This window comes from Nicotiana tabacum, chromosome 23 (genome assembly GCF_000715075.1).
Source record: "Nicotiana tabacum cultivar K326 chromosome 23, ASM71507v2, whole genome shotgun sequence".
In the NCBI taxonomy this organism is placed as follows: domain Eukaryota; kingdom Viridiplantae; phylum Streptophyta; class Magnoliopsida; order Solanales; family Solanaceae; genus Nicotiana; species Nicotiana tabacum.
In genome coordinates this window covers 49885895-49904361 of record NC_134102.1, presented here as the reverse complement: position 1 = coordinate 49904361, position 18467 = coordinate 49885895, and the positions used below count along the sequence as shown (strand labels likewise).

General features: G+C 34.9%; 1 protein-coding gene across 2 annotated transcripts; it reads left to right on the top strand.

Annotated features, from left to right (window-relative positions):
- The first annotated feature begins 1396 nt into the window (after window positions 1–1396).
- Window positions 1397–18123, top strand: LOC107766845 (calcium uptake protein, mitochondrial-like). Of its 2 annotated transcripts, XM_075246932.1 has the most exons (7): window positions 1397–1892; window positions 1991–2058; window positions 6129–6352; window positions 16466–16549; window positions 16931–17144; window positions 17268–17564; window positions 17652–18123. In XM_075246932.1, the coding sequence occupies exons 1-7, from the start codon at window positions 1583–1585 to the stop codon at window positions 17865–17867; spliced, it is 1413 nt and encodes a 470-aa protein (XP_075103033.1). In that variant the 5' UTR covers window positions 1397–1582; the 3' UTR covers window positions 17868–18123. The 2 variants fall into 2 exon arrangements, with proteins under 2 accessions (XP_075103033.1, XP_075103034.1); XM_075246933.1 differs by lacking the exon at window positions 16466–16549.
- Window positions 18124–18467: the final 344 nt, after the last annotated feature.

Sequence of the window (18467 nt, the reverse complement as noted above, 5' to 3'; positions counted from 1 at the left end):
ATAGAACATAAAAGCTAAAATTAAAAGATCTTGGCTTCTAAAGACATGTACAAAGCCTCATTTTATCAACCTTCTCCTATACAGAAGTTAGCTAAGACTTTGGGTGAGAGAGTTGTAAATACTTTTAATCATATATATATTGATTGTCTCTTCTGTTATTTTTTCTGCTCATTGGTATATATAACAGAATGTTGTAAGAGCATAAGACTTAAAGAATCTATATGATTCTAGTCACGAATATAATAAATACATACTAAGAAGTGTTTTCACATTTGATTAAATGTTTAGACCGTAGATGATGATTGAAAACTACGTGACTTTTTTATGATACGCTAAATGTCAAGTCATTATGAGAATTGATTTTCTTGAGTAGGTATATCACATGCATTATTGATGAGTGATACTTCTCTGATTATCTCTTATAAGTATAGAAGACTATGGCTTCAAAAAGTATAATTGCTTATTTAAATAAAGGTGATAAATTGAGCAACAAAAATTATGATACATGGAGCCGTAAAATATGGTATGTACCGGAAGTGTAAGATGCTCTTGAAGATATAAATCATGTGATGTGTCACCTAGAGGAGGGTAACCGTGCCTAGATTATGAAAGATCTTGATGTTTACAAGGCATGAAAAAAGAAAAATTTCACTGCCCATGAAATAATTGTAAGTTAAGATGTTGATGATCTCATCCATGAATGTGAACTGCAATGTACTGCTCATGCCATACACACTTATAAAAGACATATAGCAGCACAACTACGGGTCGGCTATGATACCAATGCAAGATTAAATTACGTGAGCGAGAACAACAATAATGTACATATTAATAACGTAGCAAAAGAATCCTTGAACTCACCGCCAAAAGAGTTCCCCAAGTCAAACTTCAATTCACTAGGAAACGAGTTATCGTCATCAGAAGAAGAGATAGTATTGCTTAGTCTTCTAATGAGAGAGAAGCAGTATGTAACCATAAAGAAAACTGATCCCACACCCTTAAACACGATAGCAACAATTTTGATGTGAGTGGTTATTTCTGTTGTAACTTTTCTTACTTAATTCTTCTAAATGGGTCGGGTCAGTCACGTGGAGCGACCCGCAACCCAATCCCATTTCCCAACACAAAGAAAACTAATAAATCTTTTGACAGAAGGCCATAAGTTTAAGTTCTAGCCCGACTGATTCAAAATCCAATTTGAAGATATAAACAATGGATATGCATGGTAACAGAAACAGAGAATTTTTTATACGATTAATTTTGAAAGACTACAACACAAATTACTTTTTAATCAAAATCATTGAGTTGGGGCCCGAGCTTAGCATGGGCTTCCTTTGCCACTAGTATTGCACATAATCGGGACTCATAAAAAACATATATAACCAACCACCTTGGAGACCGTTATGAATAAAGCTGAGCCAAAAACTCAAGAAACATCCCACACCTCTCTTTCTCGGTCAAATATATCCGTAATATTTTCACTTTCCCCTTTCCAAGGATCAACCTTGTCTGTAACAACTTAGTGATAATAATCTTGATCCTCTTTTGGTTTTCTGCTATCTCCTTACTGCTTGTAATTACTATGCATCCTTGGGCATTTTTTAGAACACCTAAGCAAGCAATCCGAGCGCTTGCCGCTCATAATCCAATATTTCGTTCCATCTTCACCAAATCGAATGGCCACCAATTAGATGTTGGGTTCGGCGGTTCCAATGGATATAGAAAAAATCGAATAGTTGTTGAATCACTGTCTTCTGGTGTCATTATTGCTTGCTCAACCTTAGCCGTCTATTATATTTCATCCCCTTCTCATAATGATTCTCATATTTGTTATGCTAATTCTGAAAGTAGAAGGGAAGAGCCAGGGAAAAAACCCACGTTTTTATTTGGAGGTATTGAAATTGAATTTACATATATTAGAGTAATGATTGTTTTTATTCATTTTCTTCAACTTTTATGGTTTTTTGTTTGCCTTCTTCTGTATTTTCAGATTCATACCGAAAAAAAGTTTTCTTCAAGTATGAGAAACGGTTGAGACTGCAAAGTCCTCCTGAAAAGGTAGAGATATTATTTATTAGGTACATTGTACATGCATCAATTATTACGGTACTATTAGACATGTAATGTTATTATGTAGCAAGTACAAATAACATTAAGGGTTCTGATTCTTGACTAGTTTTGCCCCCACCCAAGGGTTAAAACTTGCATAGGAAGCGAGACAATAAAACTCTCTTTAACTTAAGAGTCCCTCTTTCTAATTAACAGTCAACAGAACATTAGAATTTGGATGTTACATAAAAATATGATAATAGTTTCTTTTATATAATTTTTTTCCCTTTAACTATGCATGAAAGAAATTTTATGGCCAAATACATAAATAGCCCCTTTAACTTAGCAATAATTTTCACTTAAACTTGTACCTATTGGGCACCTGAACTCAATACATATTGTGCCTATTAAACACATACTGCTGATGTGGATTAAGGGCCTATTTGGAAAGCCACCCTTTAATTGGATTTGGGTGTAATTACACAATTTTAACATATTTGTCCGATAAAGTAATTACTTGGTCAGCATGTAATTGGTGTAATTGAGGCAGTGTAATTACACTCTGCAATTCAAGGATGGCTAAGAATTGCTGGTAAATACATGGTGTAATTACAAGGTCATTTTTATAATCACTTTTTTCTTTTTAATTTACTTTTTATTTCTATTCTTTTTTCTTTTTAATTTATTTTTTATTTTAACTTTTCAAATTCTTTTTTTAACATTATTTATCTTTTATTTCCTTATTTTTCAGTTTTTAACCGTTACTTCACGTGTTTCTACGTAATTTCTCATATTTTATTTCTTTCTTAATTATTTTTTTTATTTTTTATTACACTTAGCTATGTTATTATTCTAATTTTTCTAAAATATTATACCTCGTAATCTTAGAAAGAATAAGTTATCCACAAACTAGACTTATAATGAGTGATATTAAAGCTGAACTTTATTATTGAATGAGGTTATATGCAAACTTAATTATGTTAAAATGATATATTATTTTTTTAATATTAAAATAATATTCTCATTTTTCAATGTTTATTTTTTGTGATTCCATGTAGTTACTCATATTTTTTATTTTTTTTATTTTCTTCATTTAGAAAATTGTGCTATTATTCTAGTTTTGAAACTACACCTCCTAATATTAGAAATAACGAGTCATTAATAAACTTGGCATATAATGAGTGATGTCATTAAAGTAGAATCTCACTGTTGAATGAGGTTATAAACTTATATTTTTTTTCTTTTAAATTATGTTGAAACTTATTTTATGTTAATTATAATTTTATATAAGAGTATTATGTTTATTTATTTAATTTTTAAATTTTGAATTTATATTATATTTTCGATTCTATTTTATTTGCTTTAGTAGTATTGACTTATTAATTCTATTTTATTTGCTTAATAGATTATTTTTTCATAAAATATTTGAGTAATGTAATGGCATTAATATTTATAAATATCATTTTTATCAAGCATGCAGTCCATGATGTTCTTACAAAATATATACTTTTAGTTTTTATTATTAATTAAAGTAAAATATTACTATTAATTTTAAAAATATATATGTCAGTTATTTTTAGAATATTAGTTACAAATATGTGATTAGTAATTAACTTTATATTTAAGATTTAATCTAACCGTGTAATTACACTTGTGCAACCAAACAGTACACTTGTAATTACACTGTAATTATTATGACAAACAAACAAGTCGTCGTAATTATAATACAATATAATTATTAGGCTGTGTAATTAGTACCTAGTAATTATACTAATTTCAATTACCTGGTGGCTTTCCAACAGACCCTAAAGTGTGTCCTTCATTCTGCTTCTTCCCTGAAATAATACATCCTTGAAATAAAATTAGTTTCCGCTTTCTCTTCTTCTCTTCTCCGTCAATGGCAACCCCTCTTTATCTTCTTCTCTTCTACCACCAACGGGAACAGATCAATCAAGAGATAGTTGTTTAATTTTTTCCTAAGCAAGGACGGGCGAGGAACGATTGGCCAAGGTTCCCTTGGGCCCAAGAAAATAGATTGTATCTGAATACAAATAAGTCTTGATGAGTAGGCAAGGTACAACGAAGCCTGCGGGGTGAGTGGGATGGATGAAATTGCTCCATCCTTAATCATAGGCTTCGAGTTATAAATAGAAAAACTCTTGGTAGAGAGTAATTTCTCCTTTAGTGGGCCCTATGCTGTATAAATCAGAATGAATTTTTTTCATTCCTATACACTATTTGAAACCTTATTACGAAAAATGTCCATATTTTGGTATTTACCCGACCTAAACACATTTTAGTTATAAAATGTATACAATCCACCTTAAAATGCTCCAAATCCATTATTTATGCCTTCAATCAAGGGATTTAGTTGTACCCTTTTCCTTTTTTCTCTCCTCTCTCCCCTCTTACAACAAACAAGCTTTGTAAAATCTTCTGAACATGAGTCATCGATAGCTTCGTAAACCAACCCATTCCCAAGCTTTTTAGCATCGATTTGCAGCAAGTACAAATCATCCTTAACATTCAGGAAAAGTTCAGCAAAGTTGGTTGAACCTGGTCGAGCTTACTGAGATGTATATAGCCAGTGGTTCGGTCAAGCTCCCCCCCAAAAATGCTGCCGGTTTTCTGCAGAAATCACAGTGTTAATTCTGAAACATATCTTTTGATGAAGAAAAGCATCTCTCAAGATTGAACTTATATTTAGGGATTTAGAGAATCTAATCTCTCAGATCTCGAGTACCGTCACCCTCTCTTTCTCCCCATATCTCATCTTCTACTACTTCATGGCAAAATATAAAAATCACCACGCTTACTACTTCATGGCAAAATATACATATCCAAAATCAACCAGACTTTGACATGAGAACTACTTAATGATATAGAGAAGAGATATGAAAATAACAATAAACCTTTCATCTCACACCCAACAAATTTAAATATAAAATTTTCTACAAATATGTCTTTTATATATTTTGTATCTAATTTATACAAAAAATAAATTTCACACGTAATAATTATATATTATTCAACTTATCTACAACTTATCTACAACTACAATATCATATCACTTAACTATAATTTTTATACAAACTTTATACAATGTCTTTTGTATATTTCGTATCTGATTTATACATAGTAAAAATAAATTTTATACACCTAATTGTATATTATACAACTTATCTACAACTTTCATACATTATTTCTATCCCAGTTATATACAACTACAATATCATACAACTGAAATATAATTATTATACAATATTGTTCAACTTTCATACAATATTTAAATAACAAAATATATATAAACAACATAATACAATTTTTCTATAATTTTACTACAATTTCGTAAGTATAATGTATGTCATGTCTTCTTCTTTTTCGAGTTTCAATTTGAAATTCACCCAAAATCAAGTCTAATCTTCACCAAAACACCCTCAAAATTGAGATATAAACTCCAAACAATATTCTCAATTGTTTGCAACAACACCTAATCCAAACAGATAATGATTTTTGAAAACCCAAATTCGCATTCAAAGTTTCAAAACTTTTTAATGAATGTCAATGGTGGAATTGCTGCTCTCTTTTCGTTTGCTCTACATTACTGGAATTAGGGATTGAGAGACGGAGAGAGAGAGCAGGAGAGAGAGAGAGAGAGAGAGAGAGAGAGAGAGAGAGAGAGAGAGAGTGACGGAGAGGGAGAGCGCAGGAGGAAGAGAGAATAAGGATGAGAAATAATTGATTCCTAATATAAAGGGATACTCATTTAATTCCTAAAGTGTATATAATTGGTAAATTTGTATATAGAATGTAATTAAATTGAAACTTGAGTAGGGAGGGTAATAAAGTTTCAAATTGTGTATAGGAATATAAAAATTCCAAATCAGAATTAGTCGGCCCAATAGTTTCGGATAATAGACGCATAAAGAAGAAAAATAAAGAAGACTAAAAATTAATGATTCTTTAGGCAAGAATTTTCTACAAATTCTGCATTCTGAGCACAGTGCAGACATATTACTCATGATACTTCTTGGAATTATACGGACATATTCTTATTTTTCTTTTTACGTTGGTTCAAGGTATTTGAGTACTTTGCATCTTACCGAACTCCAAGTGGCGAAGTGTATATGACTCCAGTAGACTTAATGCGAGCGATTGTTCCAGTGTTTCCTCCATCAGAAACAAGTGGTGTTAGAGGGGGCTATCTCAAAGGAGAATCAGCTTCCAGCGACCTACATTGTGCTCCTTCACAATTTTTCATGCTTTTTGATACCAATAATGATGGACTTATATCCTTTCCTGAGTAAGTATTTCATGCATCTCAATGTTGCTATTGATTAATGCCACATGTCTATCGTATTTTTTATAGGCTAGGATCCATCCTTATTGTCCATTTTAATGATAAGAATCAAAAAAGAAATAAATAAATAATAAAGGGAAAAAATAAGCAAATGTTGTATTGCCTAACTTTCGAAAAGTTTTGTTTTTTCTGTCTTCTTTAGTATGCTATAACCAATTTCAAATTTACTTAAACATAATCATCTTCTTTTTTAAAAGTTAAATACTTTTTAATGTCACATTTCTCTGTCTATATTTGGAAAGCTGCAGAAATATGAAAGTCGAAACAATACATTTGTTGTTGCATCTCTCGTCGTCATCTGAATACATTTATTTATTTAGTTTTTTCTTTTGAGTTTTGTTTCGCTGTTGAGAACATATTACATATGCATTATTATATTTGTCTAGTGGTTATTATGTTTCTCATTGTAACGTTATGTGTTCTATAGAAAATTTGTACCACTAATCTTATTTTTATTAATTACTCACTCCGTTTCAAATCAGATAAGTTAGTTTGATTCGGCACGGAGTTTAAGAAAAAAAAAAGATTTTTGAAACTTTTAATCTTAAAAGCTTTAAGGGAGTAAAAGTTTTGTGGGCCATGACATTTGTGTGATTGTAAAAGTTTCTCATTAATGATAAAATGAAGAGTTTAAAGTTGAATTATTACCAATTGTAGAAATGTGTAATTTTTTTGGAACGGATTAATAAGGAAAATTGTCACCTAAATTGAAAATGAGGGAGTAATTTTTTACTTTGATTCTAGCATATTACTGTAAAAATAAAGGAGGAGACGAACCCTTTCAAAAGTTTGGCGAACAACGCCGTAACAGTTGTTTATTTCTTTCTCCTTTAATTATTTTCTTTTTCAAAAATCATTAATAGGAAAAAATTAAAGAAGCATTGAAAAATACCCTGGACATATGGCTTTAATTAAAAAATGAGTTTTTTACACGCTTGATCCTTTTTTAACTATTATTTAAAAAAAATAGCATCATTTATTGTTTATTCCATAAAGAACACTTTTTTTTTATTATTAACATATTATAAAAATTAAGCTCAATATTTAATAAGTTAACTGACTCACTAATCACAGGAAGTGCTTTTTTTGTCCATCTTCATTCTCCCTTTCCAACATTCATCTTCTTCACTCCATTTTTAAAAATCTGATGCATATGTGAATGTCACCTAAATTCAAGATGTATTGATTTATACGTCTTTTATACTTTGTATATCGAGTATCACTTTAATTCAAAATATATTTTTATGTATATAATTTTTGTATATTTATTTGTGAAGTGCCATCTTATTTTAAGATGTATTTTTAATGTATATTTCAAATATATTTTATATGTCAAGTGCCATTTTAATTCAGGATGTATTTTTTATGTATATATTTTTTGTATATTTATATGCCATCTTAATTAAATTTAATATATATATATATATATATATATATATATATATATATATATATATATATATATATATATATATATGCCATCTTAACTGAATTTAAGAGATATATTTCTTTATGTATATTTCACATGTCTAAGTGTCATCTTAATTGAAGATGTATTTTTTATGTATATTTTTTGTATATTTTGTATGTGTTAATTCAATATATATTTTTTTATATATGTTTTGTATATATTAACATATATTATTATCGAAGTAAGATCTTTATGTTAAGAAAGAAAGAAAGAAGGAAGAGAAAAACTTAAGAAAGATAATTAAAAAGAAAACGAATGGAACAAATTTAGAAAATATATTGGTTTCGGCAGAAAATAAAATTAAGAAGATGAAGAAAAAGAAGGAAAGCTAATAGATAAAGAGAAAAAAGACATGATTTTTGTACAAAATATTATTGACTTTCCATTCAAATTGCTTATGTTTTTTACGGATTAATAATTAATATTCCTATTTTAATGAAATTATGTACTACAAATATAAATATTTTTCTGCCATAACTGTAATATTGGATTTCATGCTAAAAATTTGTTATATTTATTTTAAAATGTGACAGTTATGTAAAGTTCCCTAAAAAAAAATAGCATTGAGATGTGTCCAAGCTACTAGTACCGGAGCTAATCCTCTCACCCTCCCAACAACCCGGCCGTCAGAGAAAAAAGAAAATGAAGGGAGAGATAAAGCTTTTAATTGTGTGATCTTGGGTGGCACTATAATTCGATACACTTCTACTTAATTCAGTTTTAACATTGTGGCACCCCTACTCAGAGTATCAGCCATACTCCTGAATTTATGCTCAACTTTTAAACTCCTCTACTGTTGACCACCAAGCGTATGTGTAGGATGAAGTGCGTGGTTACATGCTTTTAAAAGCCAGTGAAATCAAATGGTTTTTCAAATGAAAAAATAACAATGAAATAAGAAAAAACAAATTCCCCACCACCATTTTATTTTTAATCTCCCCTACACCATCTCTTCTCTCAACTCATTTCTTCTCTTTCTTTCACCCAATCTTTTCGACAGTCCCTATCTTCCTTGCCCCCCCCCCCCCCCAATTCCCTCCCTCCCTCCATCCCTCCCTTCTTCTCTTCTCTTGCTTCTGTCCCGCCAGTCCCCTTATCTTTTCACCACTCGTGAGTTCTTACCTAAAATGGGTCGTTTGGATTTGGGTCAGAAGTGTGATGGGCTATTTGTGATACGCAGGACAATGGAACAGTGAAGAGAGCCGGAAAAAAGAAAGGGAAAAGGGAAAAGAAAAGAGAAATGCAAAGATAAACTAGGGCAAAATAAAATAGGTTTTCATTCATTCCCATAAAAGAGGATAATGACAACCTATATAGAGGAAAAAATCATGAAAACGATCTAAGGATTACAGTTGGATAATCTACTCAATATGCCATCTCAGTACCATTCTAGGTAGGACTTAGTTTATATAAGACAAAGGAAATTAAGGGGTCAATGTGTAATTTAAGGAACTTCTAATTTAAAAGATAAGGGACTTCAAATAAACATTCCTAAAACTCTTTAATCCTAACTAATTGACCGTTATGTCTCAACTATGTAGCGCAATGTATAACTTCCGCAAGCTCCTCTGTTTTACTCCGTATCCGATCCCCTTGTCAAAATCTTCCTTGTCCTCAAGGAAGAAAAGAAGGGAATCTAACCATGAAGGAGTGGTAGTCTTCCCAAGTAGCCTGCTCAGGAGGTAGTTGATCACATTGTATCAAAACTTGAGTAACTGCCTTGTTCCCTTTTTGGACCATGCGTCGATCAAGGATTTTCTGAGGATTTGGGCAGTAGGGGCTGGATATGTCAAGGACAAGAGGGTGAGAGATATTGGCAGGTAAGTTGTGGCATAATTTGAGTTAGGAAACATGGAAAGTGTGATGGAGAAGTAACGGGGGTGGGAGGGACAATTTGTATGCCACAGGATAAATTTTTTGTAAGACTTGGTATGGTCCATAGTACTTAGCTGAGAGCTTTGAGAAATGGGAACCTGATAGTGTCACTTGTCTATAGGTTTGAATTTTGAGGTAAACCCAGTCTCCCACTTTGAATTTCCTATCTGAGCGATGCTTGTTAGCCTGAGTAGTCATTCTTTGTTTTGCTCGTTGGAGATGATGTTTGAGGAGTTGCAGTTTGAATTCTCTTGTTAAGAGGCTTCTATCAACCTCTTCGACAGCTGAGTCACCTGCTACATAGGGTAAATGGAGGGGGGGAGGTTGGCCATACAAAGCCTCATATGGTATTGTTTGTATAGAAGAGTGAAAGGTAGTATTATACCACCACTCAGCAGAAGAAAGGTATGAACAACAATCAGATTGTGATTCAGAACAAAAGCATCTGAGATATATTTCAAGGCATCTATTGATGACTTCTGTTTGGCCATCAGTTTGAGGGTGGTATGCCGTGGATATATTAAGTGTCACCCCATGCATAGAGAATAATTCCTGTCAAACTTTACTGGTGAAGATGGGGTCCCTGTAACTTACTATGTCTTCAGGCATGCCATGAAGTTTGTGAATCTGTTCCATGAAGAGGTTGGCCACTTCTGATGCTGAATAAGGGTGAGAGAGACTCAGGAAGTAAGCATACTTAGTGAGTCTATCAACTACTACAAGAATCACAATCTTTCCTTTTGATTTGGGTAGTCCCTCTATAAAATCCATGCTGATACTACTCCAAGCTATGACTGGCAACTTCAAGGGCTGTAGGAGTCCTGGATAGGGAGACCTATCATACTTATGCCTTTGGCAAATGTTACAGCCATTGACATAAGTATGAACATCTTATCTCAACCCTTTCCAATAAAACAGTGATGCTATCCTCCTGTATGTTAGTTCAATCCCAGAGCCCCCCCATAGGGGAATCATGCCACAGCTGCATAATGTTCTTCTTCAAGCTAGAGTCTGGACCAATCACCAATTTGCCATGTCTTCTAAGTTGATCATGAATGAAAGTGTAGCCTTGTACCTCTGTACCCCTCTTTAGAGTCTGAATCAAGGCAGTCAAGTCTGGGTCTAAGTTCCAACTTTGAGTGATCAGACTAAGCAAGTCAGTTTGAATAGAAGATAAGGTAAGGGCAGCTAGTTCAGCTGCAGGCAGTCTAAATAAGGCATCAGCCACCTTGTTTTTCTTACCCTTCTTGTACTCAATTATGAAATCATATTGCATCATCTTTGCTATCCATTTCAATTGTGACCATGTATGCAAGGAATTTTGGAGCCTTTTGGTCAGTCTTCACTGTCCTTCTTGAGTAAATCAGTAAGTGGCTTGCTAAGAACTCCATAACCCCTGATGAATCTTCTATAGTACCCAGCTAGGCCCCAAAAATCTCTTAGCTGTTTGATGTTAGTAGGTTTAGGCCATCCTTGGATTGCCTCAATTTTCTTGGGGTCAGTTGTCACTCCTTCAGCAGAAATATAATGTCCTAAGTATTCAATCGTAGTTGCTGCAAATACACACTTACTCCCTTTAGCAAAAAGCTGGTGTTGTACCAACAATTCAAAGGTGAGTCTGAGATGTTGCTCATGCTCATCTAATGTTTTGCTGAAAACTAGAATATCATCAAAGAACACTAGGATAAACTTTCTCAAATATGCTTGAAAAAATATGGTTCATAAGCCCTTAAAAACTAAAAGGAGCATTGGTCAATCTAAAGGGCATGACCAAGTATTCATAGTATCCTGAGTGTATTTTAAAGGCTGTCTTGTGCACATCAGAGGGTGCCATTCTAATCTGATGATAGCATGCTCTTAGATCTATCTTTGAATAAATTTCTAACCCTATGAGTTCATCCAATAACTCCTCAACGATAGGTATGGGAAATTTATCCTTAATTGTGACTTTGTTTAGAGCTCTATAATCAACATACAGTCTCCATGAGCCATCCTTCTTTCCAACTAATACCACAGGTGAGGCATAAGAGCTAGAACTATACTTGATGATCCCTTGAGCCATCATTTCCTTCACCATGTCTTCTATCACATTATTTTGTATTGGGGAGTATCTGTAAGGTCTAGAATTAACAGGAGCACTGCCTTCAACTAAGGGAATGTGATGGTCAAACACTCCTCTTGAAAGAGGCAAATGTTTAGGTTCTTGGAAGAGTATGCTATATTCAGTGAGTAATGTTTGGACTGGTATAGGAATTTCCTCTTATTTCTGAGAGCTTGCAGTTGGAGACATGTTGGCAGAACAGACCTTGATCATGAAGATCTTGATGTCTCCTAACTTACACAACCATTGAATTCCCAACACAACGTCACAACTGCCTATAGGAAGCACTAGGAAGTCATCTTGGAAAAGAACCCCTTACATGAACCACTTGAAGACCTTGCTTCCCTTAACATATTGGATGATCCTGCCATCAGCTACAGATACATTGTGAGGGTGTATTTGGCTAATTGTGTAACCTATTCTCTTGGCAGGCTTCTCATTGATGAAGTTGTGGGTGGAGCCACAATCAATGAGAACATTTATAGGATTTTGTTCAGGAAGCCCTGTATCCTGAGAGTTTTGTAGCCCTTAGTGCCATTCAAGGCTTGCAGAGATATTTCATAGTTCTCAACAGGGTTTGCTACTTCTTGAGGCTCTTCAATATCCTACACTTCCACCTCTGTTTCCTCACTGTCTCCCAGTTCTTCTGTATTTATTTCCATGAAGTATATGCGCCTTTTAGCCTTGCATTTATGCCCCGGTGTGAACTTTTCATCACAGAAGAAACATATACCTTGGGCCCTTTTCTCATCAATTTTAGCTGGTGTAAGTCTTCTTTTCCTGAAACCATCTAGGTTGGCAGTCACAGGTGGTTTGTAGGTAGGTGTAGCAGCCTTTGCCCACCCAGTAGAGCCTTGTCCTTGAAGTGTTATTACAACATAATGCTGATGCACTGCAGATGCTGCTTTGATAGCCTTGCTTTATGCAATAAAGCTGGCCTCATGTAGCCTGGCCAAGTAGTAGGCTTGTGGTAAACTGCTAGGATTACCAATTCTCACAACATTGCTGATTTTAGGCTTAAGATTATTCAGGAATATACTAATAGCATGTTCAACTGACAGATTCATCCTAGTCATTACACTATTGAAAGCCTTTTGGTAATCCTTCACACTCCTAGTATGCTTGATATTCATAATCTCAGTCATAGGATCAGAATACTCAGCTCCAAAGCTATCACATAAAGCCCATAAGTATTCATCCCAAGTAGGAAGTGGCATTTGTCCTCTACTTCTCATATAGCCTAAATGCCATTGTAGAGCATTCCCTTCAAAATGCATGGAAACTAGCTTCATTTTCTGCTGGATAGTAAGGTCTTCATCGGAAAAAAATTGCTCTACCTTGTACAACCATGTCCTAAGGTCTTCACCATTGAACTTGAGAAATTCAACCTTGTGGTACTTGGTAAAAGGTATACTGGGTAATGTCACATTGGGAGTGTTTGAGTTGTGGAATTGGTTGGTGGTGGGGACATTCTGATAAGGATAGGGAGTGGATACTTATGGGGTCTGGTGGTATAAGGGTGGTGGCATATGTGTGCTTGGATTATAGTAGGCAGAAGGAAATTGGCTGGGCTGGTTATATGTTTGGTGGTATAAGAGTGGTGGCACTAGTGGCGAGCCTTGAGGTTGTGTGGTTTGATAATACCTTCCTGGGTGATTAGGAAGGTGGGGTGCTAAGGGTACTATTGTTCTAGGGAAGGGGTTTTGAAAAACCTGCAACCCTATAGCTAGAAAAGGAGAAGATTGTAGCTGAGAGGTTATGGGATTCTGAATATACAGAGAATGACTAGGGTTTATGGGAATTTAAGGAGCTGAGGTTGTAAAGTTGGTAGTCGAATTAGTTTGAGTGTTAGGAAGAACCGAGCTAACAGCAAGGAGGTTCACTGGTATTGTAGAGGTATTAGCTCCATTAGAGCTAGGGGAAGCTAAGTCACCAAAATCAAAGGGTTTATCATTTGGAGAATAAAGCTCACCTCCACTTTGGGTTACCGATTTGTCACGTTCTGGCCTCTTTCCTCCGTGGATAACTTCATTGAGCACTTCTCTAAGCTCACTCAAAGCTTCCTCCTGATTCTTGTTACTTTGCTCTTGGTTTGCCTCCAACAGACTTTGTCTAGCTGTTAAGCTTGACATATCGAGTGAGATATTTTTGAGCACCTCCATAACATTGCTAATATTATCAGCCATGGTCATCCACAGAGCCAAGAATTTCTCTGATACCACTGATACGCAGGGCAATGGAACAGTGAAGAGAGCCGGAAAAAAGAAGGGAAAAAGGGAAAAGAAAAGAGAAATGCAAAGATAAACTAGGGCAAAATAAAATAGGTTTTCATTTATTCCCATAAAAGAGGATAATTACAACCTATATAGAGGAGAAAATCATGAAAATAACCTAAGGATTATAGCTGGATAATCTACTCAATATGCCATCTCAGTACCATTCTGGGCAGGACATAGTTTATATAAGACAAAGGAAATTAAGGGGTCAATGTGTAATTTAAGGAACTTCTAATTTAAAAGATAAGGGACTTAAATAAACTTCCCTAAAACTCTTTAATCCTAACTAATTGACCGTTATGTCTCAACTATGCAACGCAATGTATAACTTTCGCAAGCTCCTCTGTTTTACTCCGTATCAATTTGTGAAAATGGTGTTGATGGAGTTTTGCATGTTCAGAATTCTTTGGTGCATTTTTATAGTTGTTGTGGGTTAATTGTCTTGCAAGGCAGGTTTTTGATGAGATGCAGAAAGAGATATTGTGTCTTAGAACAACATCGTGAATGGATATGTGTAAGTGGGTGGATTAGTTATTGTGCAACAGATGTTTGATTCAATACCACACAGAATTTGGTTGGGTAAAAATATCATGATAGCTGGGTATTTGAATTTGAATAACCCTCCAAAGTGCCTAAAGTCATTCTGAGAAATGGTACAGAGGGGATTGAATAAGAACGATGCAACTGTAGTCATTGTGCTTACTATTGTGCTTGGTCAGCTCGAATGAACAAAAGAAAATCTGTTCATGGGGATCGAAAATTGGTTCGACATTCTTAAAAAGGTGAAAGAACGAAAAATGTGGGGGTGGGGGTATTGGTTAACATGAAGGGTGAGAAAGAGTATGAAAAAAGACGACAACAACAGCAACAATCCCAGTATAATCTCACGAGTGGGGTCTGTGGGGTAGTGTGTACGCAGACATTAACCCTACCTGGAGGGTAAAGAGGTTGTTTCCGATGGACCCCCGCCTCACCCGAGGACAAGACATTACTCCTCCATCAACTACTCCAGGAACTAGATCCTAAGGGAGACAAATCCAAAATTATCACTGATACAAGGTAATAGTTAGGCTAAAGAAGTAAACTAAATTTTTTATCTTAGAGGACTAATTACAAGTACAGATAAGAAAAAACACATACAAATTCAATTGAACACCCATAAAATCGAAGTAACTCAACTAATCGGCAGGGAATGGTAAGCAATCCGAAGTAGACTAGACAACACAACTTTAGGGTACGGGTAATCTCGCAAAAATTTGCCTTAACTAGAACAAATAATTACTAACAAGGAAGGGGGATAAGAAAAAGTGACTGGATGCCCGGAGGTACCAACTCCAGAGGGAAAGAACTTGGATATAGTCGGGGAGTCGAGGCGTTGCTAAAGAACCAGACGAGTCGGTTACAGCCACGTGCCGCCATGCGCCGCCACTGCCGCTAACTGTAACTGTTGAATTGTCGTCGTGAACCCTACATGCCACTCTGATTTACTTGGAAAATGGAAGGAGAAGAAGAAGAAAAAAAGGGGGTCGTCGCTGCCTCTAATACCATTGTACAGTGGGTAGTGGAGGTGGGACGGGAAGGCAAGAGAGGCGGAGAGTAGAGGAGAGGTGAAAGAGAGGAGAGAGAAAGAAGGGGGAAACAAAAAACAGGGGAATAAGATAGGGTGGGGGAAGCAGCAAAGAACAGGAAAAAGAGAAGGGGGTTCGAAAGAGAAGGGTTTCCGGCATGGGGGAAAGAGAGGAGAGAGAAGGGGGGAGAGAGGAGAGAGGAGAGAAAAAGACTACTTACCTGGCGGGTTTCCGGCGAATGTTTCCGGTGTGGGTCACGGGCGTAGGAAGGGTGGGTGGGGGGCAGAAGGACGTTAAGGAGAGCGAGGAGAGAGAAAGAGAGTGAAGAACCAACATCTCAGATCCTCAAGTGAAATATTTGAGTATGAAAAAAGAGAAAGTCAAAAAATAAAAGGGAAAAGTCAAAAAGGTTATATTTTTGTTTTATGCAAAAATAAAAAATAACATGGACTATTTTTATTTGTTGTGGATTCCTACATTAGGTGATTGAGGGACACACAATGTCGGAGGGGTTTAAAATATCATTTTTGAACAAGTTCGGGTATCCAGCTGAAATTCTATGGGATAGGAGACTGGGATGTCAAAACTGAACAAGTAGAAGTGTCTATCAGACTATTTTGCCATCTTGGTTTAAACATACTTCAACAATTTCTAGTTCCTATCGTGATCTCTAGATAAGGTGTAAGCAAGTTGTCATTCCCTTTGAATGCTAACTGAGCTTACTGAAAATTTCTCTTGAAACCATGTCTGTCTTTTTTTGATTAGGTACATCTTTTTTGTTACACTACTGAGCATCCCAGAATCGAGCTTTTCAGATGCCTTTCGAATGTTTGACCTTGACAATGATGGGTATGTCATTTTGCTGATACTTAACTCTGATTATCCTGTTATTCTTTTCGCTACTGTGATAAGCTGGTTTGCTATTGTGATACCCTTAGAAAATTTATTGTATAAGAAGATTATGTGTACTTCATTTGTAAATATGCACTTTTGTAACGGCTAAGCAATGAGCTTAAGTGAAGTGACATAATTAGTAAGGATTCATATAGCCTATTGCTACTTGCTTGGGATTGAGCCCATAATTATTGTTATCATCTAGAACAACTTTCATGCATACATTATAGAGTCCAATTTATAATGACCCATCAATGACATCAACGAAATTTTTAGAAAAACAAGATTCACCTATCTTATAGTTGTTTTAGAACTTCTGACTAGTTTCATGAACAGAGGAGTTGACAAGGAAGAATTCAAGAAAATGATGGAACATATGCGAACTGCTAATAGACAAGGTGCTTGCCATAGAAATGGACTTCGATTTGGACTAAAAGTTACTGGTTCCGTAGAGGAAGGAGGACTCTTGGAGTACTTCTTCAGCGAAGATGGAAATGGGCGCCTTGAGCAAGAAAGATTTGTACAGTTCTTAAGAGATTTACATGATGAAGTATGCCTTCCTTTTACTTTCTATCCCAAAAATACAATCATCTAATTCACAATACCTTTCTAGATAGGATATCGTATGTTGTTTATTTGGTTCCAAGCATCAATTCCCTCTTGTGCATTTCAGATATTACGTTTGGAATTTGCCCATTATGACTACAAGTCACAAGGAAGCATTTCTGCCAAAGATTTTGCTTTATCAATGGTTGCATCTGCTGATATTAGTCACATCAATAAGTTTCTCGATCGAGTAGAAGATCTGGATGATAAACCACATTTTAGGGATTTACGCATTACGTTCGAGGAATTCATGAGCCTCGCTAAGCTACGCAAAGAACTTCAGTCATTTTCTCAGGTCATCTTAAGCTATGGGAAAGTAAACGGACTCTTGTCTAAGCAAGAGCTAAAAGGAGCTGCTAAGCAAGTATGGTCTATAAATTGTGTTCTTATTATGAATTGTGTTCTTTCATAATTTTACCAAATTTACTAATAATGATTCATGTCCTACCAGGTTTGTGGCATATCCCTTACTGATAACGTGGTGGATTTGATATTTTTCATGTTTGATTTGGATTATGATGGGTCTTTAAGTTCAGATGAGTTTTTAAGAGTATTGCAAAGAAGAGAGCCAGAGAGTTCAGAACAAAGAGAGTCAGTTTCCGGGAGCTTCTTCTCTGGCTGGCTGGACTCGACAAAAACTAGTTTTGCTTCCAAGACCACTGGCTAATTGATTTTGATTTACTAACACCTTTTCACCGTTGAGAGAATGATTCAAACACAACGGATACCGATAAAGATTGTAGGGAATCCAACATTTTGTATTTGTCTTTTATCAATAGGAATTTTATAAAGGGAGTTGAAATTTCAGATTTTTTAAATCTATGCATTGTACAATATCTGCATGTATAATAATTCATTGATAAGCATTGAACGTACAATAGTTTGTGTTATTCAACATATCAGAAAACTGCTGTTATCATGTTTCACTCATTTACCGACAAGAACTGTTCAAAATTAGCCAATAAAAAGTGAAGGTTTTCAATTGTAAAAGTAACTACAAATAGACAGATTAAAAAGAATGACAGAAAGTTCAATAAGGTACATTGGTACTTTTCTGTGAATAAATCCATCTCAAGATCTAGAAAGTGCTTAGAATAGATTTGGATTTAATAAAATGTCATGATCCAAAATCCCACCAATGATCGTGATGACACCTAACCTCTAATACTAGGTAAGTCAAATACACAATGACACAAACATTGAAATAAGATATATGACTCTGAATTTTTAACATAAATTGCCGAATTCGGTCTCAATGAAGCCAAAA

Coding starts and splice junctions, on each gene's coding strand:
- LOC107766845 (XM_075246932.1), top strand. CDS start 1,583: ATGCATCCTTGGGCATTTTTTAGAACACCTAAGCAAGCAATCCGAGCG. Junction 1,893..1,990: donor ACCCACGTTTTTATTTGGAG/GTATTGAAATTG, acceptor CTGTATTTTCAG/ATTCATACCGAAAAAAAGTT. Junction 16,550..16,930: donor TTTGACCTTGACAATGATGG/GTATGTCATTTT, acceptor TTTCATGAACAG/AGGAGTTGACAAGGAAGAAT.